Source organism: Oncorhynchus gorbuscha, unplaced genomic scaffold, assembly GCF_021184085.1.
Source record: "Oncorhynchus gorbuscha isolate QuinsamMale2020 ecotype Even-year unplaced genomic scaffold, OgorEven_v1.0 Un_scaffold_2698, whole genome shotgun sequence".
NCBI classification, from domain to species: domain Eukaryota; kingdom Metazoa; phylum Chordata; class Actinopteri; order Salmoniformes; family Salmonidae; genus Oncorhynchus; species Oncorhynchus gorbuscha.
This window is the reverse complement of record NW_025747137.1, coordinates 25001-48480: the sequence shown is the minus strand read 5'-3', so window position 1 is coordinate 48480 and position 23480 is coordinate 25001. Positions and strand designations below refer to the sequence as shown.

The 23480-nt window shown below is 45.2% G+C and overlaps 2 protein-coding genes across 3 annotated transcripts in view; one reads left to right on the top strand and one right to left on the bottom strand.

The window, feature by feature from the left end:
* Positions 1-389: 389 nt before the first annotated feature.
* Positions 390-7567, bottom strand: LOC124026370 (UPF0472 protein C16orf72 homolog). Of its 2 annotated transcripts, none has more exons than XM_046339392.1 (4): positions 7294-7567; positions 6019-6099; positions 4327-4623; positions 390-2145 (listed from the first exon to the last, which is right to left on the bottom strand). In XM_046339392.1, the coding sequence occupies exons 1-4, from the start codon at positions 7490-7492 to the stop codon at positions 1871-1873; spliced, it is 852 nt and encodes a 283-aa protein (XP_046195348.1). In that variant the 5' UTR covers positions 7493-7567; the 3' UTR covers positions 390-1870. The 2 variants fall into 2 exon arrangements, with proteins under 2 accessions (XP_046195348.1, XP_046195349.1); XM_046339393.1 differs by lacking the exon at positions 7294-7567 and adding an exon at positions 6155-7025 and having other exon boundaries at positions 6019-6120.
* A 7751-nt stretch (positions 7568-15318) lies between these two features.
* The window catches only part of LOC124026369 (broad substrate specificity ATP-binding cassette transporter ABCG2-like), a gene marked incomplete at its 3' end in the record, with an annotated part of 30664 nt that continues 22502 nt past the window's right edge, over positions 15319-23480 (top strand). The window contains exons 1-2 of the mRNA XM_046339391.1: positions 15319-15686; positions 18198-18362. Coding sequence (XP_046195347.1) covers positions 18199-18362 — 164 coding nt within the window. The remainder of the gene's footprint in view (positions 15687-18197; positions 18363-23480) is intronic.

Sequence of the window (23480 nt, the reverse complement as noted above, 5' to 3'; positions counted from 1 at the left end):
GTCCCCAGGCTAGTAGACCACAATTAATACTAGCCTGGTCAACTAGCCTGGTCTCAACAGTACTATCCCCAGGCTAGTAGACCACAATTAATACTCACCTGGTCAACTAGCCTGGTCTCAACAGTACTATCCCTAGGCTAGTAGACCACAATACTAGCCTGGTCAACTAGCCTGGTCTAAACAGCACTGTCCCCAGGCTAGTAGACCACAATTAATACTAGCCTGGTCTAAACAGTACTATCCCCAGGCTAGTAGACCACAATTAATACTAGCCTGGTCAACTAGCCTGGTCTAAACAGTACTATCCCCAGGCTAGTAGACCACAATTAATACTCGCCTGGTCAACTAGCCTGGTCTAAACAGTAAAGAGAAAACATTCAGAAACGGTCCATAGTTAAAAGCTTGGTTTGTTTAATGCCAGAATCATTATTTTACATTTTAAACAATTCAAATGGTTTTGCATTTCTTTTTCTTTTTTTTTTACAATTGTTTATTTTTTATTTTTTTTACAATATGTACCACATGTATGTCTGCATCATACAACAGCAGAACCTAGTTGTCATAGCGTATATACACTGTAGATAAGAGGACTTGGGGTTAAAGGTTAGAGAGAGCAGACAGGAAGAGCTATTGGGGTGGAGGCTTTATAAAACAAAAACACAAATACACATGAATCCAGTCAGGATTGTGCTCAACGAACACACACACACACACACACACACACACAGACACACACACACACGTGCTGGCAGACACACAACCCAGAACTTCCCGCTGTGCCAGAGATAGCAGCTTCCTCAAAAGGCAAAGTCACACACACACTTAGTGGCAGTTCTGTCCAACACACACAGAGAGGAGGGAGACAAGAGCCACAGTCGCTTGAGAGGGGAGGGGCTACTATACAGGAAGGCTTCTAGGCCTCAGGACCCCAACACACCTCTAGTAACAGGAGGGGGGAGGGGCTACTATACAGGAAGGCTTCTAGGCCTCAGGACCCCAACACACCTCTAGTAACAGGAGGGGGGAGGGGCTACTATACAGGAAGGCTTCTAGGCCTCAGGACCCCAACACACCTCTAGTAACAGGAGGGGGGAGGGGCTACTATACAGGAAGGCTTCTAGGCCTCAGGACCCCAACACACCTCTAGTAACAGGAGGGGGGGAGGGGCTACTATACAGGAAGGCTTCTAGGCCTCAGGACCCCAACACACCTCTAGTAACAGGAAGGGGGAGGGGCTACTATACAGGAAGGCTTCTAGGCCTCAGGACCCCAACACACCTCTAGTAACAGGAGGGGGGGAGGGGCTACTATACAGGAAGGCTTCTAGGCCTCAGGACCCCAACACACCTCTAGGGGGGGGGGACAGGTCTGTCCCATTTCCCCACCTAGCCCACCACTCAGAACACATGGCCAACACAGTTTCATCCCAGAGGTCTAGACAGGCTGCTGGTGAGCTACCAGTCTGTTTGTGCTATCATTCCAAGTCGTTGTCATGCCAACCACGAGGAAAGGAGGGAACGCAGGAAAGGAGGGATGACGGAGGGAGGAGGGGATAAGTGGCTTTTTAATCATTTACATTTCTCTTTTTTATTTTATTTTTATAAACAACAGAGGGGGAGGTGCCAGGTTGGGAGGGTTTGATTGGCCAGCCTGGTGGGCGAGTCATCATCCAATCAGCTCGGGCCGCGATATAGCAAAGTAGAAATATCTAGTGTGTGCAATTTGTGTGTGTGTGAAACGTGCCTTGAGCGTGTGCGTGCGTGTGTGGTCGATGTGTGTGCGTGTGCGTGTGTGTGCGCGTGTGTGGTCGATGTGCGTGTGTGTGCGTGTGTGGTCGATGTGTGTGTGTGTGCGTGATATCCGGGGACACTCAGAGCATCCGGTTGCGTTTATGGGTGGGCGAGTCTGTGATGACGTCACTGCACTGGGCAGACGCCCTCTTCCTATTGGCTGCAGCGGTGGCCGCGGCGTTCTCCAAATGGAGCGCCATCTCCTCGGCGATGAAGGTGTTCAGGTCGACGTCGTGGAGACCGTTCCTACGGTTACGACCCGGCTGCGGAGTGGCGGGGCTGTCGCGTGTTAGGTGCGTCGGAGAGCCAGGGGCACCGGAACGAACGGATATACTGGCCATCGCCCCACTCAGGCCTGGAGGGGAATTACAACAATATTAATAAGAATAATCACACTTCCTCTACACATTCTAGAACATATCACACTTCCTCTACACATTCTAGAACATATCACACTTCCTCTACACATTCTAGAACATATCACACTTCCTCTACACATTCTAGAACATATCACACTTCCTCTACACATTCTAGAACATATCACACTTCCTCTACACATTCTAGAACATATCACACTTCCTCTACACATTCTAGAACATATCACACTTCCTCTACACATTCTAGAACATATCACATAATAATAATAATAATATTAGTAAACAGGTGTGACAGAGACACTCAGGCCTGGAGGGGGATTACAACAATATTAATAATAATATTAGTATACAGGTGTGACAGAGACACTCAGGCCTGGAGGGGAATTACAACAATATTAATAATAATATTAGTATACAGGTGTGACAGAGACACTCAGGCCTGGAGGGGGATTACAACAATAATAATAATATTAGTATACAGGTGTGACAGAGACACTCAGGCCTGGAGGGGGATTACAACAATAATAATAATATTAGTATACAGGTGTGACAGAGACACTCAGGCCTGGAGGGGGATTACAACAATATGAATAATAATATTAGTATACAGGTGTGACAGAGACACTCAGGCCTGGAGGGGGATTACAACAATAATAATAATATTAGTATACAGGTGTGACAGAGACACTCAGGCCTGGAGGGGAATTACAACAAGAGAGAGAATCCAAATTGAATGTAATTAATCAGTTCCGTGGTTGCCATGGACATTGTTTTAAGCATTTTATTTTTTTAAATGACGTCTTGAGTGTTTGAGCTACAATATCTGGTGAATGTGATCTATGGAGTTTCTGGACTAATATTCAGTCAGGGTTTGGCTAGGTAGCTAGCTAGCTGGGCTAATGGCCAGTCAGTCAGGGTTTGGCTAGGTAGCTAGCTAGCTGGGCTAATGGCCAGTCAGTCAGGGTTTGGCTAGGTAGCTAGCTAGCTGGGCTAATGGCCAGTCAGTTCGTTTGTCTTGGCTAGGTAGCTAGCTGGGCTAATGGCCAGCCAGTTCGTTTGTCTTGGCTAGGTAGCTAGCTGGGCTAATGGCCAGCCAGTTCGTTTGTCTTGGCTAGGTAGCTAGCTGGGCTAATGGCCAGCCAGTTCGTTTGTCTTGGCTAGGTAGCTAGCTGGGCTAATGGCCAGCCAGTTCGTTTGTCTTGGCTAGGTAGCTAGCTGGGCTAATGGCCAGCCAGTTCGTTTGTCTTGGCTAGGTGCTAGCTGTGCGTCTGTCTCAGCCAGTTCGTTTGTCTTGGCTAGGTAGCTAGCTGGGCTAATGGCCAGCCAGTTCGTTTGTCTTGGTGTGTGCGTCTGTCTCACCGCGCAGTGTGTGCGTCTGTCTCACCGCGCAGTGTGTGCGTCTGTCTCACCGCGCAGTGTGTGCGTCTGTCTCACCGCGCAGTGTGTGCGTCTGTCTCACCGCGCAGTGTGTGCGTCTGTCTCACCGCGCAGTGTGTGCGTCTGTCTCACCGCGCAGTGTGTGCGTCTGTCTCACCGCGCAGTGTGTGCGTCTGTCTCACCGCGCAGTGTGTGCGTCTGTCTCACCGCGCAGTGTGTGCGTCTGTCTCACCGCGCAGTGTGTGCGTCTGTCTCACCGCGCAGTGTGTGCGTCTGTCTCACCGCGCAGTGTGTGCGTCTGTCTCACCGCGCAGTGTGTGCGTCTGTCTCACCGCGCAGTGTGTGCGTCTGTCTCACCGCGCAGTGTGTGCGTCTGTCTCACCGCGCAGTGTGTGCGTCTGTCTCACCGCGCAGTGTGTGCGTCTGTCTCACCGCGCAGTGTGTGCGTCTGTCTCACCGCGCAGTGTGTGCGTCTGTCTCACCGCGCAGTGTGTGCGTCTGTCTCACCGCGCAGTGTGTGCGTCTGTCTCACCGCGCAGTGTGTGCGTCTGTCTCACCGCGCAGTGTGTGCGTCTGTCTCACCGCGCAGTGTGTGCGTCTGTCTCACCGCGCAGTGTGTGCGTCTGTCTCACCGCGCAGTGTGTGCGTCTGTCTCACCGCGCAGTGTGTGCGTCTGTCTCACCGCGCAGTGTGTGCGTCTGTCTCACCGTGCAGTGTGTGCGTCTGTCTCACCGTGCAGTGTGTGCGTCTGTCTCACCGTGCAGTGTGTGCGTCTGTCTCACCGTGCAGTGCGATGGCCTCTCTGAAGGGCTGCAGGTCAGCCTCGACAGACGACCCGCTCTCCGTGGACGGCGGCCTGCCGGGCGACATCACAGAGAGGGCGTGGCCGTGTTTGGGTGTCTGTGCGTCGCGACGGGGGTTGCGTGGGGGCGGGGCCTTGCCACACAAAAAGCTGATGAGGTCCTCCCTCCTGATGTTTCTCCTCCTCTTCTTCACCCAGGCCAGCATGTCTTTATTACGACGCTGGTACGCCCGCTGGACCCCCAACTCATAGCTCCGCTGGTGGGACTCTAGTGACTCTGCGAGGGGGGAGGAGAGAGGGAGAGAGAGGGTGAGAGGTTGGATTGGGGGGGGGGGGGCAGGTTTCATGTCTTTATTACGACCCTGGTACGCCCGCTGGACCCCCAACTCATAGCTCCGCTGGTGGGACTCTAGTGATTCTGAGGGGGCAGGAGAGAGGGAGAGAGAGGGTGAGAGGTTGGATTGGGGGGTGGGGGGGGGGGGCAGGTTTCATGTCTTTATTACAACCCTGGTACGCCCGCTGGACCCCAACTCATAGCTCCGCTGGTGGGACTCTAGTTACTCTGTGAGGGGGCAGGAGAGAGGGAGAGAGAGAGTGAGAGGTTGGATGGGGGGGGGGGGTAGGTTTCACCAGTGAGAAACAAGCTGTGTGTTACAGACTGAAGACCAGTCAGTCAGTAGCAGTGTCCATAGCAGACGAGCAGCAACACAGAAGAGATAAATCAAGTCATTTACCACATTAACATTACAGGTAGAATTAGTCTCCAAGACTTACTGTGGTAATAGCAGGTAGAATTAATAGCAGGTAGCATTAATAGCAGGTAGAATTAATAGACAGGGTAATAGCAGGTAGAATTAATAGTCATTAATAGCAAGAATTAATAGCAGGTAGAATTAGTCTCCAAGACGTTTACATTAATAGCTGGTAGCATTAATAGCTGGTAGCATTAATAGCTGGTAGCATTAATAGCTGGTAGCAATAATAGTTGGTAGCATTAGTCTCCAAGACATTTACATAATGACTTACTGCACTAATAGCAGGTAGAATTAATAGCTGGTAGCATTAATAACAGGTAGCATTAATAGCTGGTAGCAATAATAGCTGGTAGCATTAGTCTCCAAGACATTTACATAATGACTTACTGCACTAATAGCAGGTAGAATTAATAGCTGGTAGCATTAATAACAGGTAGCATTAATAACAGGTAGAATTAATAACAGGTAGAATTAATAACAGGTAGAACTAGTCTCCAAGACATTTCCATATTGACTTACTGCAGTAATAGCATTGAAACTGAGCTCAATAGAAACAACCCCCCCCCCACACACACACACATACAGGGATGTATTTAACAGTGCACAACATAGAAAGCATCTTGCAACAGAAAAAAAACAAGCATTTTCTATTGGACAGGTTCCCCACATCAGAATGTTCTCTTCATTTTCCTCCTTAGTGAACAGGACCCTGGTGGTCTAGCTACAGCACGGAGTATGGGTGTGTGGCTAGGGAAGAGAGGAGGGGAAGGGTTAGGGTGGTAGACTGTGTTGTTGTTCATCCGAGTGTCCCCAGGGAAAACCTAGCCTGGTAAAAACACAGACACTCAACAGTGTGTCACACAGCCACAAGACAAAAAAACACACAATAAAGCAAGTTAAACTCAGCATTTAGTTACCTTTGTATAGGTTGGTGACGGCAGTAGCTGCGTTCTGGAAGGGAACCCAGAGAGACAGACCCTGCTGTTGACAAACTCTGTCTGAAAACACACACACACACACACACACACACACACACACACACACACACACACAAAAAGGAAAATATGAACAACGGGAGCAACTTGACATTCATAAAACCAATACATGCCATTAAGTCCATGCTTGTGTCTAATCATACGACATCGTCTGGCAAAGACTGCGACTTTTTTTTTCTTCTTTTCTTCCAGGCCCGTATAACTTTGAATAGACAACTTTCTCTACTTTGACCCTTCAACTTGGCTAAGCAACGCCATTTTGTCTGACTGAGCTGCATCAGTCACTGTGTTTATATGCCTTAAGACCAAACCTATATAGCAAAGAAACCAGGCGACAGTTATCTAGTATCTGAACACTGGCTTGGGCCCAACTAATTTAGTTATCACGGCATTAGTGGTTGTTTCACTAGAGACGTGGATGTAGAATGCACCGTCAAAATATTGTGATAAACTAGTAGAATAACAACTATACACTAAGTCGGATAGATAACATTTAGTCATAACCCAATCGCCATTTTGTCCTAGTTAACGCATTGATCAGCGTTATAATAATTCACCTCGTCGTTTTTTAAAATTGATTGACCAGACAAGGTGAATGGTCAAAGTGTTGTGAATGTGCCAAGAGGACCGAGTGTCAGACAAAACAGAAACAGCTTGGTGGTGGTTAATAATAATAATATTGTTTTTTTTTTAAATAGTTATTTTCAACACAACTCCTCCCTGCGCTTCGCCATTTTGTTCTGCGTTTACGGTCAGACTGCAAAGTTAACTCGAGACAAAAAATGTTTTTGTCAAAACCTGACATTAGTAAACAAAGACATGCAAATCAAATCACTTGAACGATGTAAAAGAGGTCAAAATATAACATATATCTATGATATCTTTAGTTAGTTCCCGAGCTACTGTTCCTGGACCTGTCAACTAGAGAACTCAGCAGGGGGGGTTATAATAATATGACAATCTGTACATTAATCTTAGACAATGTTAATTAACAATGTATCTAATATATAAAACTAATAAGACTACAAGTAGGGTCTAAAATGGTTGCCAAACAAAACAAAAAAACAGCAAACTAGATCGCCTTAATGTCCTTTGTTTGCCTTGCCACTCCACTCTGATAGCTGACAATTAACATTTAAAAAAAAGCTATCTTAATTAGCTAATAATACTAGATGTTAATGAAGTATTATTCCGGACCTTTGTATAGCTGTGCGACCGCAGTGGCTGAATTTTGGAAAAGATGCCATAGTTTCTGCCGACTTTGCTCCGCCTCGTCGTCGCTCGGCTCCTGTCGCTCCGCTTCGGCCAAACACTGCCGCTCCCATTTGGAGAACCAATGTTCGGGACCGTGCTCCTGGATCTCCGCTTCGCCCTCCTTCTCCTTCTTCTCCTCCATAATAAAAAATCACAATTAAGCGTCTATTATTACGTTACGGTTTATTATATGTGGGTACCCCCCCCCCACCCACACCCTCCCTCCCCTCCCGTTTTTTTGTAAACTTCCTTATAGATGTGAATACTGATCGGATGGATTGGTAACTAGCCGTGGAAACGCTAAAAAAATATATAATAATTTTTTAAAAGCCCCCCAGCTGTTGTTGAAGTTAGATCCGCATTGTGAAAACATCGGGTGTCTAAACGCTGGTCGCCCCGGTACTAAACAAACTGAAGGAGTCGTCGACTGAGAGAATCTCATGTCAACGTGCTTGTTAACTGAAACCCCGCCTTTTTTCTCACCATGCTTAAAAACGATTGGCCTACAGTGGTTGCTTAAGGGCGTGGTCCTGCGAATTATTCTCAAGTCTTCATTGGATGTAAAAAAGGGAAGAGACACGTCATAGAACAACAATGTTGATCCCGCCCCCTCCTCCTCCTTTGACTGTCAAACGGTGTCTGTCCAGAGGGAGTCGTGTTATCAGGTTCCTTGTGGATGGCCTTACCCTCATGCAAGTTGACGTTTAAACACGGTTAAGGTTATGCTTTAAGGTTATGCTCAGGGTTGTTAGGGTTTAGTGTATGGACGTACCAAAGATCTCGGATAACTATCCGCGCGGATGGAAGTTTACAAACTATATTATTTAGCCTCAAATTCTGTCCGACAGTCAGAAAGTAGCCCAATAATTAAAACATGTCAAATAAATGACCCCCTTTTAGTAGACCAGCCAACCTGGACAAAGTGATTTATTTTTTTGTTTGCTTGTTACAGCTTGTCGTCCATGCTAGATCAAACAATAATGTTAGACCCATAAAGTTAGGCCGGATAACAGCTTACATTTAGATTAAGGCAATTTGAAAATCTGGTTAAAATGGCCATATTTTATAGACTTTTAAAATTGAACTAGGAAAGTCAGTTAAGAACAAATTCTCATTTTCAATGACAGCCTAGGAACTGCCCTGTTCAGGGGCAGAATGACAGATTTTTACCTTGTCAGCTCGGGGATTCAATCTAGTAACCTTTCGGTTACTGGCCCAACACTCTAACCACTAGGCTAACCTGCCGCCTCTACACTCTAACCACTAGGCTAACCTGCCGTCCCTACGCTCTAACCACTAGGCTACCCTGCCGTCCCTACGCTCTAACCACTAGGCTACCCTGCCGTCCCTACGCTCTAACCACTAGGCTACCCTGCCGTCCCTACGCTCTAACCACTAGGCTACCCTGCCGTCCCTACGCTCTAACCACTAGGCTACCCTGCCGTCCCTACGCTCTAACCACTAGGCTACCCTGCCGTCCCTATGCTCTAACCACTAGGCTACCCTGCCGTCCCTACACTCTAACCACTAGGTTACCTGCCATCCCTACACTCTAACCACTAGGCTACCCTGCCGTCCCTACGCTCTAACCACTAGGCTACCCTGCCGTCCCTACGCTCTAACCACTAGGCTACCCTGCCGTCCCTACGCTCTAACCACTAGGCTACCCTGCCGTCCCTACGCTCTAACCACTAGGCTAACCTGCCGTCCCTACTCTCTAACCACTAGGCTAACCTGCCGTCCCTACTCTCTAACCACTAGGCTACCCTGCCGTCCCTACGCTCTAACCACTAGGCTAACCTGCCGTCCCTACACTCTAACCACTAGGTTACCTGCCGTCCCTACGCTCTAACCACTAGGTTACCTGCCGTCCCTACACTCTAACCACTAGGCTACCCTGCCGTCCCTACGCTCTAACCACTAGGCTAACCTGCCGTCCCTACACTCTAACCACTAGGCTAACCTGCCGTCCCTACGCTCTAACCACTAGGCTACCCTGCCGTCCCTACACTCTAACCACTAGGCTAACCTGCCGTCCCTACACTCTAACCACTAGGCTACCCTGCCGTCCCTACGCTCTAACCACTAGGCTAACCTGCCGTCCCTACACTCTAACCACTAGGCTACCTGCCACGCCGCCATTCTGAGTATATATATATATATATAAAGTACCTGTCAAAAGTTTGGACACACCTACTCATTCAAAGGTTTTTTTTACATTTAGTAACGGATGTGAAACGCTAGCTTAGTTAGCGGTGTGCGCTAAATAGCGTTTCAGTCGGTGACGTCACTTGCTCTGAGACCTTGAAGTAGTGGTTCCCCTTGCTCTGCATTGGACGCGGCTTTTGTGGAGCGATTGGTAACGATGCTTTGTGGGTGACTGTTGTTGATGTGTGCAGAGGGTCCCTGGTTCGCGCCCGGGTATGGGCGAGGGGACGGTCTAAAGTTATACTGTTACATATACAGTGGGGCAAAAAAGTATTTAGTCAGCCACCAATTGTGCAAGTTCTCCCACTTAAAAATATGAGAGAGGCCTGTAATTTTCATCATAGGTACACTTCAACTACGACAGACAAAATGAGAAAAAAATCCAGAAAATCACATTGTAGGATTTTTAATGAATTTATTTGCAAATTATGGTGGAAAATAAGTATTTGGTCAATAACAAAAGTTTATCTCAATACGTTGTTATATACCCTTTGTTGCCAATGACAGAGGTCAAACATCTATTACTGTTCAATCTCAGACACTGACCACACTTTAGCTAGTTAGCATAACAACTGTATGAAATGGTAAATTAATGCATCCATCCCATAGTCTAAGTGTTATAGACTTTATCTAGCTAGTTAGCATAACAACTGTATGAAAGGGTAAATTAATGCATCCATCCCATAGTCTAAGTGTTATAGACTTTATCTAGCTAGTTAGCATAACAACTGTATGAAAGGGTAAATTAATGCATCCATCCCATAGTCTAAGTGTTATAGACTTTATCTAGCTAGTTAGCATAACAACTGTATGAAAGGGTAAATTAATGCATCCATCCCATAGTCTAAGTGTTATAGACTTTATCTAGCTAGTTAGCATAACAACTGTATGAAAGGGTAAATTAATGCATCCATCCCATAGTCTAAGTGTTATAGACTTTATCTAGCTAGTTAGCATAACAACTGTATGAAAGGGTAAATTAATGCATCCATCCCATAGTCTAAGTGTTATAGACTTTAGCTAGTTAGCATAACAACTGTATGAAAGGGTAAATTAATGCATCCATCCCATAGTCTAAGTGTTATAGACTTTATCTAGCTAGTTAGCATAACAACTGTATGAAAGGGTAAATTAATGCATCCATCCCATAGTCTAAGTGTTATAGACTTTATCTAGCTAGTTAGCATAACAACTGTATGAAAGGGTAAATTAATGCATCCATCCCATAGTCTAAGTGTTATAGACTTTAGCTAGTTAGCATAACAACTGTAAAAGGGTAAATTAATGCATCCATCCCATAGTCTAAGTGTTATAGACTTTATCTAGCTAGTTAGCATAACAACTGTATGAAAGGGTAAATTAATGCATCCATCCCATAGTCTAAGTGTTATAGACTTTATCTAGCTAGTTAGCATAACAACTGTATGAAAGGGTAAATTAATGCATCCATCCCATAGTCTAAGTGTTATAGACTTTAGCTAGTTAGCAGAGCAGTAGAGGAAAACATAACGTTGTATTCCTTAGCCCAGATAGCTGTTTGTACAGTATGGTGACTTTGGCGTCTACTTCAGACCTCGTGGATTTTATCAAGGATGTGCATAAGAGCCTTGAAAAGGGGAGAAGACCACTATCAGTCTGGCCATGTGGAGAAGACCACTATCAGTCTGGCCATGTGGAGAAGACCACTATCAGTCTGGCCATGTGGAGAAGACCACTATCAGTCTGGCCATGTGGAGAAGACCACTATCAGTCTGGCCATGTGGAGAAGACCACTATCAGTCTGGCCATGTGGAGAAGACCACTATCAGTCTGGCCATGTGGAGAAGACCACTATCAGACTGGCCATGTGCAGAAGATTACACCTGTGTAATGATCATGCTGTTATTGTCCCCAGCGGAAGGTGCACCTATGTAATGATCATGCTGTTATTGTCCCCAGCGGAAGGTGCACCTGTGTAATGATCATGCTGTTATTGTCCCCAGCGGAAGGTGAACCTGTGTAATGATCATGCTGTTATTGTCCCCAGCGGAAGGTGCACCTGTGTAATGATCATGCTGTTATTGTCCCCAGCAGAAGGTGCACCTGTGTAATGATCATGCTGTTATTGTCCCCAGCGTAAGGTGCACCTGTGTAATGATCATGCTGTTATTGTCCCCAGCGGAAGGTGCACCTGTGTAATGATCATGCTGTTATTGTCCCCAGCGGAAGGTGCACCTGTGTAATGATCATGCTGTTATTGTCCCCAGCGGAAGGTGCACCTGTGTAATGATCATGCTGTTATTGTCCCCAGCGGAAGGTGCACCTGTGTAATGATCATGCTGTTATTGTCCCCAGCGAAAGGTGCACCTGTGTAATGATCATGCTGTTATTGTCCCCAGCGTAAGGTGCACCTGTGTAATGATCATGCTGTTATTGTCCCCAGCGGAAGGTGCACCTGTGTAATGATCATGCTGTTATTGTCCCCAGCGAAAGGTGCACCTGTGTAATGATCATGCTGTTATTGTCCCCAGCGGAAGGTGCACCTGTGTAATGATCATGCTGTTATTGTCCCCAGCGTAAGGTGCACCTGTGTAATGATCACGCTGTTTTAATCAGTTTATTGATATACCACACCTGTCAGATGGATGGATTATCTTGACAAATGAGAAATACCAACAGGTGATGGAAACAAATTTGTGCACAAAACAATTGAGAGAAATATGGAACATTTCTGGAATATACACATTTTTCAGCTCATGAAACATTGGACCACAACTTTACATATTTTCTGTTCAGTATAGTTTATGACAAGAGACAAAATCTTCAAAAGGCACAGTATTTATTTATTCTGAGTGGTACATGCCCTCACACAGTCTGGATCTGTAGGCTCCTTCCCACTATTATGATTGATATGGCAAGTGGTAAAATCCCAAGTTATTAATTAAAAGTTTCCTGGAAAAAAAAAAACTGTCTATAAAGTGGGGGACTGATGACAAAGAGGGAGGGGCATCAATTAATTCAAAATGGCTACAGGGATGGATGTGCAAGAGTCAGGGCTTTGTGGTCACAGGGTCTGGGATCCTGGGTGCCCCTCACCGGACGGTCTGGGGTCCTGGGTGCCCCTCACCAGATGGTCTGGGTGCCTCACCAGATGGTCTGGGTGCCTCAACAGACGGTCTGGGATCCTGGGTCGTTAAAGTAACCTAACTAGCCAACCAACCAAGGTACCTAACTAACTAGCCAACCAACCAAGGTACCTAACTAACTAGCCAACCAAGGTACCTAACTTACTAGCCAACCAAGGTACCTAACTTACTAGCCAACCAAGGTACCTAACTTACTAGCCAACCATGGTACCTAACTAACTAGCCAACCTTAGCTAATGTAGCCAACTAGCCAACCAAGGTACCTAACTAACTAGCCAACCAAGGTACCTAACTAACTAGCCAACCAAGGCACCTAACTTACTAGCCAACCAAGGTACCCAACTAACTAGCCAACCAAGGTACCTAACTAACTAGCCAACCAAGGTACCTAACTAACTAGCCAACCAAGGTACCTAACTTACTAGCCAACCATGGTATCTATAACTAGCTAGCCAACCAAGGTACCTAACTTACTAGCCAACCATGGTACCTAACTTACTAGCCAACCATGGTACCTAACTAACTAGCCAACCAAGGTACCTAACTAACTAGCCAACCAAGGTACATAACTAACTAGCCAACCATGGTACCTAACTTACTAGCCAACCAAGGTACATAACTAACTAGCCAACCTTAGCTAATGTAGCCAACTAGCCAACCAAGGTACCTAACTTACTAGCCAACCATGGTACCTATAACTAGCTAGCCAACCAAGGTACCTAACTTACTAGCCAACCATGGTACCTATAACTAGCTAGCCAACCAAGGTACCTAACTTACTAGCCAGCCAACCATGGTACCTATAACTAGCTAGGCAACCATGGTACCTATAACTAGCTAGCCAACCAAGGTACCTAACTAACTAGCCAACCAAGGTACATAACTAACTAGCCAACCATGGTACCTAACTTACTAGCCAACCAAGGTACATAACTAACTAGCCAACCTTAGCTAATGTAGCCAACTAGCCAACCAAGGTACCTAACTTACTAGCCAGCCAACCATGGTACCTATAACTAGCTAGCCAACCAAGGTACCTATAACTAGCTAGCCAACCATGGTACCTATAACTAGCTAGCCAACCATGGTACCTATAACTAGCTAGCCAACCAAGGTACCTATAACTAGCTAGCCAACCAAGGTACCTAACTAACTCGCCAACCAAGGTACCTATAACTAGCTAGCCAACCAAGGTACCTAACTAACTCGCCAACCAAGGTACCTATAACTAGCTAGCCAACCATGGTACCTAACTAGCTAGCCAGCCATGGTACCTAACTAGCTAGCCAACCAAGGTACCTATAACTAGCCAGCCAACCATGGTACCTATAACTAGCTAGCCAACCATGGTGCCTATAACTAGCTAGCCAACCAAGGTACGTAACTAACTCGCCAACCAAGGTACCTATAACTAACTCGCCAACCAAGGTACCTATAACTAACTCGCCAACCAAGGTACCTATAACTAACTCGCCAACCAAGGTACCTATAACTAGCTGGCCAACCATGGTACCTATAACTAGCTAGCCAACCATGGTACCTATAACTAGATGGCCAACCAAGGTACCTATAACTAACTCGCCAACCAAGGTACCTATAACTAGCTGGCCAACCATGGTACCTATAACTAGCTAGCCAACCATGGTACCTATAACTAGATGGCCAACCAAGGTACCTATAACTAACTCGCCAACCAAGGTACCTATAACTAGCTGGCCAACCATGGTACCTATAACTAGCTAGCCAACCATGGTACCTATAACTAGCTGGCCAACCATGGTACCTATAACTAGCTAGCCAACCATGGTACCTATAACTAGCTAGCCAACCATGGTACCTAACTAGCCAGCCAACCATGGTACATATAACTAGCTAGCCAACCAAGGTACCTAACTAGCTAGCCAACCATGGTACCTATAACTAGCTGGCCAGCCATGGTACCTATAACTAGCTAGCCAACCATGGTACCTATAACTAGCTAGCCAACCATGGTACCTAACTAGCCAGCCAACCATGGTACATATAACTAGCTAGCCAACCAAGGTACCTAACTAGCTAGCCAACCATGGTACCTATAACTAGCTGGCCAACCAAGGTACCTAACTAGCTAGCCAACCATGGTACCTATAACTAGCTGGCCAACCAAGGTACCTAACTAGCTAGCCAACCATGGTACCTATAACTAGCTGGCCAACCATGGTACCTATAACTAGCTAGCCAACCAAGGTACCTAACTAGCTAGCCAACCATGGTACCTATAACTAGCTAACCCACCAGGCAATATTTAGCTAAGCTAGTTAGTTAACATTAGCTTACCGTTAGTGCAGTCAGACCTTTTCTAAGCGGCGACACGCTCGCTAACCAACTGTCATTGCCATGGTTCCCGGACTAACGTAAAGCGGGCGTGTCTGACTCCACACAGAACAGCGGCGACACGCTCGCTAACCAACTGTCATTGCCATGGTTCCCGGACTAACGTAAAGCTGGCGTGTCTGACTCCACACAGAACAGCGGCGACACGCTCGCTAACCAACTGTCATTGCCATGGTTCCCGGACTAACGTAAAGCGGGCGTGTCTGACTCCAAACAGAACAGTTGTGTCACTGCAGCTCTACAGCTGGAACAACGTCCCCTCTATCTGCTCTACTGTAACAACCCTGGGGGGGGGGTTATAAGAGCGGATATCAACTGTGCCGCTTAGAGCGCGCGCTGGACTTTCGGCCAAGAAAGGTCGAGGGTTCGAGTCCTTGCTTCCCTGCCTGTTTCATTACACTGGTGTCAGAAGTGGGATCGGACCCTTTGCAGCCACCACAGTGCGCGTGCTTGGCCGGTGGGAGTGTGTGCGCGCGCGCGCGATCCTGTTAAAAAAACGTAGGGTTCGCAAGCTAGCGCGAGGACGCGCTCTTTGAAAAGGAGGGATGAGTGTAACGACCCCCCTGGGGTTTAATTAATAAGGGCTAGAAGGTCGAGGGTTCGAGACCTGCTTCACTACAATTACGAACGGTGAGTCAGCATTAAAGATAAATATCCCTTCCCTGGTGGGCTAATGGTAGCTAGCATGTCACCACATTAAAAAAAGTTACACAAATTACTTTTATTATTTTATTTATAAAATGCACATGTGTACTAATTGAAGTAAGTGGTTACACAATCCGGTATATAGCACAGCAACATACTTCTGATCAACGGAGAGACCTAACGTTAGCTATTTCAATACAAAAGCCAGAAGGTAAATTTACAAAAAATATAGTAATGTGAAAATACTAAATGTAGTTAGCTAGGTCATTTGTAAAATAATAAACAAAAATACACGTGAGAAATACACAATATCAATTACTTACGCGAGAAGAAAAAAAGGGGGCTATAATATGTACTTGCTCGGTTACTTGACACTTGTTGATGAGAGTTTGCATGGAGAAATGTGTCTTGAGGGGAAAAGCTTGTGACTGGATGTGTAGTTCTGAATGAGAGCCACATTAGCGGCTAGTTAAAAAAAATATTTTTTTGTAAATATATTTTTTTTATGAACAACAAATCAATACATAAAGCACATGAGGGAACACAAGCATATATATATTACAAACAATAGAGATTGTAGTTCAATATCACATTACAATTACACAAGGACCTTAAGGGACATGCATATACTTACAATTCTAACAGGCTTTTTTATTAGTAGAGCATTTAACCGTCTTAAAATACAGTTCAATTTATTTTTGTAGGGTACAAAAATGTATTAGCGGCGAGTTAGCGTTTCATTTTCGGGAGGTAATTACAGGTGAATATATTGATATAAGGTCATTTGTCCGAGAGAGATTTCCATGGTTATCAAAACGTCACGCCAGGGTAAGACTACATGAAACACAGACCTGGTATGAATACACTAGATGACTGGCAGGGGGCGCTGTGTTGAAGACACCACTCAACCATCTAAATACACTAGATGACTGATAGGGGGCGCTGTGTTGAAGACACCACTCAGCCATCTAAATACACTAGATGACTGATAGGGGGCGCTGTGTTGAACCCACCACTCAGCCATCTAAATACACTAGATGACTGATAGGGGGCGCTGTGTTGAAACCACCACTCAACCATCTAAATACACTAGATGACTGACAGGGGGCGCTGTGTTGAAGCCACTACTCAACCATCTAAATACACTAGATGACTGATAGGGGGCGCTGTGTTGAACCCACCACTCAGCCATCTAAATACACTAGATGACTGACAGGGGGCGCTGTGTTGAAGCCACCACTCAGCCATCTAAATACACTAGATGACTGACAGGGGGCGCTGTGTTGAAGACACCACTCAGCCATCTAAATACACTAGATGACTGATAGGGGCGCTGTGTTGAACCCACCACTCAACCATCTAAATACACTAGATGACTGACAGGGGGCGCTGTGTTGAACCCACCACTCAGCCATCTAAATACACTAGATGACTGACAGGGGGCGCTGTGTTGAAACCACCACTCAGCCATCTAAATACACTAGATGACTGACAGGGGGCGCTGTGTTGAAGACACCACTCAGCCATCTAAATACACTAGATGACTGATAGGGGGCGCTGTGTTGAACCCACCACTCAACCATCTAAATACACTAGATGACTGACAGGGGGCGCTGTGTTGAACCCACCACTCAGCCATCTAAATACACTAGATGACTGACAGGGGGCGCTGTGTTGAAACCACCACTCAGCCATCTAAATACACTAGATGACTGATAGGGGGCGCTGTGTTGAAGACACCACTCAACCATCTAAATACACTAGATGACTGACAGGGGGCGCTGTGTTGAAGCCACCGTGCCTCCATCTTGGTATTCCTCCTTCACTGGAAGCTAAAATAAATTAGTGTATTAATGTCTACATTCGCTTTTGACACGTTTATTCTGCGTTTATTCTTTATGGTTACTTTTAAATTATATTATGTTAAACATTAAAATAACAAATATATATATATATATATATAGTATTTAAGCATTTTCCTGTAAGTATTAGAGTATATCATTATGTCCTTGAAAAATGTAATTCCATTCATTCCTAGGGAGTACTGCTCCTACCGGGGAGTTCCAATATGGCCGACTGGTGGCTTCAAGCCACTCAGTTGCAAATGCATAGCGTCAGCTAGGGTTTATATATACATCATTGGTGAAGACAGGTGTTTGTTGCACGTGCTCTCCTGTTGTCAATGCCCCTGCAGCTGTCAAGGCCAAGGTTCAAAGTTCAACATCCTGCCCTCTGGTAGGGTGTGGCCACACCCATGCCCCTGTGTGATTGGTTGACAGGGGGTGTAAAGAGGCTTGGGAAGGGCAATCTGGGATATGTTGCCTTGGAAGTTAGAACATAGGTTAGATAGCTACTGCAGCAGACAACTCCTCTCTCTATGTCTGTCTCTTTATCTATCTAACATCATTTCTTCTCTGTTCCCTTCTGTCTCTCTCTCTGTCTCTCTCTGTCTCTCTCTGTCTCTCTCTGTCTCCTTCTCTCTCTCTCGGTGAGGAGGATGTCTAAGCCCCAGAATGGAGAGCCAGCAGCAGATGATCCAGAGGTGATGTTCCAGATGCCTGGTCCAACCGTCTCCTTCTCCAGACTACACTACTCTGTCATGGAGAGCAATGGACTCTGCCACAAGACAGGACCTGAGAAGCACATCCTCAAAGACATCAGGTAGGGGTGTGGTGGGGGGGGCATCAGGTAGGGGTGTGGTGTGTGGGGGGAGACATCAGGTAGGGGTGTGGGGGGGGCATCAGATAGGGGTGTGGGGGGGGCATCAGATAGGGCGTGGGGGGACATCAGGTAGGGGTGTGGTGTGTGGGGGGCATCAGGTAGGGGTGTGGTGTGTGGGGGAGACATCAGGTAGGGGTGTGGGGGGCATCAGATAGGGGCGTGGGGGGGACATCAGGTAGGGGTGTGGGGGGACATCAGGTAGGGGTGTGGTGTGTGGGGGGGCATCAGGTAGGGGTGTGGTGTGTGGGGGGAGACATCAGGTAGGGGTGTGGGGGGGACACATCAGGCAGGGGTGTGGGGGGTGGATCAGGTAAGGGGGGTGAGAGACATCAGGTAGGGGGGTGTGTCTTCAGGTCCTAGATCAGTGGTTAGTGTCTTCAGGTCCTAGATCAGTGGTTAGTATCTACAGTGTCTTCAGGTCCTAGATCAGTGGTTAGTATCTACAGTGTCTTCAGGTCCTAGATCAGTGGTTAGTATCTACAGTGTCTTCAGGTCCTAGATCAGTGGTTAGTGTCTTCAGGTCCTAGATCAGTGGTTAGTATCTTCAGGTCCTAGATCAGTGGTTAGTGTCTTCAGGTCCTAGATCAGTGGTTAGTATCTACAGTGTCTTCAGGTCCTAGATCAGTGGTTAGTATCTACAGTGTCTTCAGGTCCTAGATCAGTGGTTAGTATCTACAGGTCCTAGATCAGTGGTTAGTGTCTTCAGGTCCTAGATCAGTGGTTAGTATCTACAGTGTCTTCAGGTCCTAGATCAGTGGTTAGTATCTTCAGGTCCTAGATCAGTGGTTAGTGTCCACAGTTTAGCTATAACAGTTTTAATGTCGCCATTGGCCTCATGGTGAAATCACTGAGCGATTTCCTTCCTTCCCAGCAACTGAGTTAGGAAGGATGCCAGTATCTTTGTCATGACTGGTCGAATTGATGTTGTAGTGACTGGATGTAGTGATGTTGTAGTGACTGGATGTAGTGATGTTGTAGTGATGTTGTAGTGATGTTGTAGTGACTGGATGTAGTGACTGGATGTAGTGACTGGTTGTATTGATGTTGTAGTGACTGGATGTAGTGATGATGTAGTGATGATGTGACTGGATGTAGTGACTGGATGTAGTGACTGGATGTAGTGACTGGTTGTATTGATGTTGTAGTGACTGGATGTAGTGATGATGTAGTGATGATGTAGTGATGTTGTAGTGATGATGTAGTGACTGGATGTAGTGATGTTGTAGTGATGATGTAGTGATGTTGTAGTGATGATGTAGTGACTGGATGTAGTGATGATGTAGTGATGATGTAGTGATGTTGTAGTGATGATGTAGTGATGATGTAGTGATGTTGTAGTGATGTTGTAGTGATGTTGTAGTGTCTGGATATAGTGATGTTGTAGTGATGTTGTAGTGACTGGATGTTGTAGTGATGTTGTAGTGACGATGTAGTGATGATGTATTGATATTGTAGTGACTAGATGTAGTGATGTTGTAGTGATGTTGTAGTGACTGGATGTGGTGATGATGTAGTGACTGGATGTAGTGATGATGTAGTGACTGGATGTAGTGATGATGTAGTGATGATGTAGTGATGTTGTAGTGACTGGATGTAGTGACTGGATGTATTGTGACTGGATGTAGTGATGTTGTAGTGACTGGATGTATTGATGATGTAGTGACTGGATGTAGTGATGTTGCAGTGACTGGATGTAGTGATGTTGTATTGATGTTGTAGTAATGTTGTAGTAATGTTGTAGTGACTGGATGTAGTGATGTTGTAGTGATGTTGTAGTGTCTGGATATAGTGATGTTGTAGTGATGTTGTAGTGACTGGATGTTGTAGTGATGTTGTAGTGACGATGTAGTGATGATGTATTGATATTGTAGTGACTAGATGTAGTGATGTTGTAGTGATGTTGTAGTGACTGGATGTGGTGATGATGTAGTGACTGGATGTAGTGATGATGTAGTGACTGGATGTAGTGACTGGATGTAGTGATGATGTAGTGACTGGATGTAGTGATGATGTAGTGATGATGTAGTGACTAGATGTAGTGATGATGTAGTGATGTTGTAGTGACTAGATGTAGTGATGATGTATTGATGTTGTTGTGATGTTGTAGTGACTGGATGTAGTGATGATGTAGTGACTGGATGTAGTGACTGGATGTAGTGATGATGTAGTGACTGGATGTAGTGATGATGTAGTGACTAGATGTAGTGATGTTGTAGTGATGTTGTAGTGACTGGATGTAGTGATGGTGTAGTGACTGGATGTAGTGACTGGATGTAGTGATGATGTAGTGACTGGATGTAGTGATGATGTAGTGACTGGATGTAGTGATGATGTAGTGATTATGTAGTGATGATGTAGTGACTAGATGTAGTGATGTTGTAGTGATGTTGTAGTGACTGGATGTGGTGATGATGTAGTGACTGGATGTAGTGATGATGTAGTGACTGGATGTAGTGACTGGATGTAGTGATGATGTAGTGACTGGATGTAGTGATGATGTAGTGATGATGTAGTGACTAGATGTAGTGATGATGTAGTGATGTTGTAGTGACTAGATGTAGTGATGATGTATTGATGTTGTTGTGATGTTGTAGTGACTGGATGTAGTGATGATGTAGTGACTGGATGTAGTGACTGGATGTAGTGATGATGTAGTGACTGGATGTAGTGATGATGTAGTGACTAGATGTAGTGATGTTGTAGTGATGTTGTAGTGACTGGATGTAGTGATGGTGTAGTGACTGGATGTAGTGACTGGATGTAGTGATGATGTAGTGACTGGATGTAGTGATGATGTAGTGACTGGATGTAGTGATGATGTAGTGATTATGTAGTGATGATGTAGTGACTAGATGTAGTGATGATGTAGTGATGTTGTAGTGACTGGATGTAGTGATGATGTAGTGATGATGTAGTGACTGGATGTAGTGACTGGATGTAGTGATGATGTAGTGACTAGATGTAGTGATGATGTAGTGATGTTGTAGTGACTAGATGTAGTGATGATGTATTGATGTTGTTGTGAGGTTGTAGTGACTGGATGTAGTGATGATGTAGTGATGATGTAGTGATGATGTAGTGATGTTGTAGTGACTGGATGTAGTGATGATGTAGTGATGATGTAGTGACTAGATGTAGTGATGTTGTAGTGACTAGATGTAGTGATGATGTATTGATGTTGTTGTGATGTTGTAGTGACTGGATGTAGTGATGATGTAGTGATGATGTAGTGATGTTGTAGTGACTGGATGTAGTGATGATGTAGTGACTGGATGTAGTGATGATGTAGTGACTAGATGTAGTGATGTTGTAGTGATGTTGTAGTGACTGGATGTAGTGATGGTGTAGTGACTGGATGTAGTGACTGGATGTAGTGATGATGTAGCGACTGGATGTAGTGATGATGTAGTGACTGGATGTAGTGATGTTGTAGTGACTGGATGTAGTGATGATGTTGTGACTGGATGTAGTGATTATGTAGTGACTGGATGTAGTGATGATGTAGTGACTGGATGTAGTGATGATGTAGTGACTAGATGTAGTGATGTTGTAGTGATGTTGTAGTGATGATGTAGTGATGATGTAGTGATTATGTAGTGATGTTGTAGTGATGATGTAGTGATGATGTAGTGACTGGATGTAGTGATGATGTAGTGATGATGTAGTGATTATGTAGTGATGATGTAGTGATGATGTAGTGACTGGATGTAGTGATGATGTAGTGATGATGTAGTGACTGGATGTAGTGACTGGATGTAGTGATGTTGTAGTGACTGGATGTAGTGATGATGTAGTGATGATGTAGTGACTGGATGTCCTTCTGTAGCTCAGTTGGTAGAGCATGGCGCTTGTAACGCCAGGGTAGTGGGTTCGATTCCCGGGACCACCCATACGTAGAATGTATGCACACATGACTGTAAGTCGCTTTGGATAAAAGCGTCTGCTAAATGGCATATATTATATTATGTAGTGACTGGATGTAGTGATTATGTAGTGACTGGATGTAGTGATGATGTAGTGATGATGTAGTGATGATGTAGTGACTGGATGTAGTGATGATGTAGTGATGTTGTAGTGATGTTGTAGTGATGTTGTAGTGATGATGTAGTGATGATGTAGAGACTGGATGTAGTGACTGGATGTAGTGATGTTGTAGTGACTGGATGTAGTGACTGGATGTAGTGATGATGTAGTGATGTTGTAGTGACTGGATGTAGTGATGATGTAGTGACTGGATGTAGTGATGATGTAGTGACTGGATGTAGTGATGATGTAGTGACTGGATGTAGTGATGATGTAGTGATGATGTAGTGACTAGATGTAGTGATGTTGTAGTGACTGGATGTAGTGATGATGTAGTGACTGGATGTAGTGATGATGTAGTGATGATGTAGTGACTGGATGTAGTGATGATGTAGTGACTGGATGTAGTGATGATGTAGTGACTGGATGTAGTGATGATGTAGTGATGATTTAGTGATGATGTAGTGATGATGTAGTGATGTTGTAGTGACTGGATGTAGTGATGTTGTAGTGACTGGATGTAGTGATGATGTAGTGATGATGTAGTGATGATGTAGTGATGTTGTAGTGATGATGTAGTGACTGGATGTAGTGATGATGTAGTGATGATGTAGTGATGTTGTAGTGACTGGATGTGGTGATGATGTAGTGATGATGTAGTGATGATGTAGTGATGTTGTAGTGACTGGATGTAGTGATGATGTAGTGACTGGATGTAGTGATGATGTAGTGACTGGATGTAGTGATGATGTAGTGATGATGTAGTGATGATGTAGTGATGATGTAGTGACTGGATGTAGTGATGATGTAGTGACTGGATGTAGTGATGTTGTAGTGATGTTGTAGTGATGTTGTAGTGACTGGATGTAGTGATGATGTAGTGATGTTGTAGTGACTGGATGTAGTGACTGGATGTAGTGATGATGTAGTGACTAGATGTAGTGATGTTGTAGTGATGTTGTAGTGACTGGATGTAGTGATGATGTAGTGACTGGATGTAGTGATGATTTAGTGATGATGTAGTGACTGGATGTA

Excerpts from the sequence above, each read along its gene's own strand:
- LOC124026370 (XM_046339392.1), bottom strand. The coding sequence starts at position 7,492 with ATGGAGGAGAAGAAGGAGAAGGAGGGCGAAGCGGAGATCCAGGAGCAC. Across the intron at positions 6,100-7,293 it reads GGTCGCACAGCTATACAAAG|ACAGAGTTTGTCAACAGCAG; the intron begins GTCCGGAATAAT and ends GTGTGTTTTCAG. Across the intron at positions 4,624-6,018 it reads CGTCACCAACCTATACAAAG|AGTCACTAGAGTCCCACCAG; the intron begins GTAACTAAATGC and ends CCCCCCTCGCAG.